The 2,133-nt window shown below is 32.3% G+C and overlaps 1 protein-coding gene across 1 annotated transcript; it reads right to left on the reverse strand.

Moving 5' to 3' along the window:
- Positions 1-249: 249 nt before the first annotated feature.
- On the reverse strand, positions 250-923 carry LOC112513091 (7-ethoxycoumarin O-deethylase-like). The gene has a single exon (XM_025119217.1). The coding sequence runs from the start codon at positions 875-877 to the stop codon at positions 320-322; it is 558 nt and encodes a 185-aa protein (XP_024974985.1). The 5' UTR covers positions 878-923; the 3' UTR covers positions 250-319.
- Between the last annotated feature and the right edge of the window lie 1,210 nt (positions 924-2,133).

Here is a 2,133-nt window from a genome sequence, read left to right on the forward strand (position 1 = left end):
TTTTTTATAACTCCTGACTACCTAAGAGGCCAAAGATTCATATACCACTAGATCAAAAGTCTTTTAATAATTATGTTAATACTTCTTGTATCGTATAAAGTCATAAATTTTATCGTGTAGAAAACGAATATAATACACAAAAGAAACCTTGGTAAAATATACAAACATTTATGAAAAAGATATCGCCATCATTTTCACGACAATCGCTCCGTCGTTTGTCATCCAAATTGTCAAATAGAAGTTGTCTTATTCGGTAATTGACTGATATCATTTTCATAAACGGAAGACGAAACAGATCGATGATATCAATTGACTGATGCTAAGTCAACGGCTTAGGAACAACACAAAGAGACTTGGCCTTCTGTAAGGTGATTCCGAACCTCTCTGCCATGTCCAATTCCTCGTGTTCGATGCCATTGCTTAGATTCCAATTGAAGTTATTGAGCAGTGAACCCAACATCATAGGGATCATACGGATCGCAAGTGGCAAACCAGGGCATATTCTCCGTCCAGCACCAAATGGAATCAACTCAAAGTCTTGACCGCGGACATCAAGGCCCGAGGTTTGGAATCTTTCTGGCTTGAACTCCAACGAGTCTTCCCAAATGGATGGGTCTCGTCCTATGGCCCACACATTCACAAGAACCTGTGTGCCCTCTGGGACGATGTAGTCGTAGAGTTTTACTTGGTTTACAACTTTTCGAGGAAGCAATAAAGGGATTGGTGGATGAATTCTTAACGTCTCTTTCACAATGCACGATAAGTAGGGCAGCCTCGACAGATCATTTTCTTCAACAATTTTACCTTTACCAATAACTGCTTCGAGCTCCTCTTTAGCTTTGGCCATAACGTATGGTTTTAGCAGTACTTCACTCATGGCCCATTCTAATGTATTCGAAGTGGTATCAGTGCCCGCAACAAATATATCCTATATTTTCATATAAAATAACATGTTAAAGAATTATTCAAATTTTCTATTTGCTTCATATTTTCTCTTCAAATAAAAATATACAAAATAAAGTTCAATCGTTTTTTATTAACTGTAAGTGTCCAGACCAGACCAGAACAAAATCGGATTTATAGGACACTCCCAATCTCTAAGCGTCCTAATAGACCTCTTTTATAGGACTTGGTTTATAGAAACAAAAAAAATAAAGTATCTTATCTAAGGGAGTTGTAAAAGTTTATATGACGTTTTTTGACTTCGTAATAAGTTTTTTAGAACACTTTTAACATCAAACGTCTCATTAGCAACTTTATAGGACACTATTTGAAAAACTGTCTTGTAAAAACAAGTGTCCTATAAAAAATTGAGTTTATTGGACACTCTCTCAAAAGTGTCCAATAAAGTTGCTAATGCGACATTTTGTATTAATAATGTCCTAAAAAACTTGTTAACACGCCAAAAAATGTCATATAAACTTATTACAACACCTTTAGATATGACGTTTATATTTTGGTCCTATAAATTAAGTCCTATAAAGCAGTCTACTGGGACGCTTAGAGATTGGGGTGTCCTATAAACCCAATTTTGTTGTAGTGACATGCATCTCAACTAGTCTAAGGAAAGTGTTTTTTTGTAAAAATAAGGTGATTTAAAATCCCCTTGTGGCTAATGGAGATTCCAATACGATGATTTCGGGCCACCCGTGAAGCGGGTGATCGTTCTGGGATTAGTTGGCTTACACAGCGAGTGGAATACCGAGGTTAATTAAATTAAAAAAAAGGATAATTTACAAATAGTTTTGTAAAAATAGGGTCGTGGCGTCATAATAAAATAAAATTTTATATTTTTCAACCAATTTATTATATTTTATATACAAGTTAACTTGTTGTAAATACATAACTAAAATATATTTATTATGTCAAAATAGTTTAATCAATATTCCATAAATCTATTTATATATTTTTAATTTTTTGTGTTAATTATTTATTTCTTTTTGAAATTTTCAGTTAATACGTTTGTACAATTTTACACTTCATAGTTCATATCAACATTTTCCCACTTTTCAATTAATACGATTATTCAGCTTTTTAAAATTTATATAATATTTGAGTATTTTTTGTGTTTAATAATTTCTTAATTTAATATTTTTTGTTTGATAAAATTTATTTTGTTTTATAATAAATTTA

This window comes from Cynara cardunculus (assembly GCF_001531365.2).
Source record: "Cynara cardunculus var. scolymus isolate 2C chromosome LG 5, CcrdV1, whole genome shotgun sequence".
NCBI lineage: Eukaryota > Viridiplantae > Streptophyta > Magnoliopsida > Asterales > Asteraceae > Cynara > Cynara cardunculus.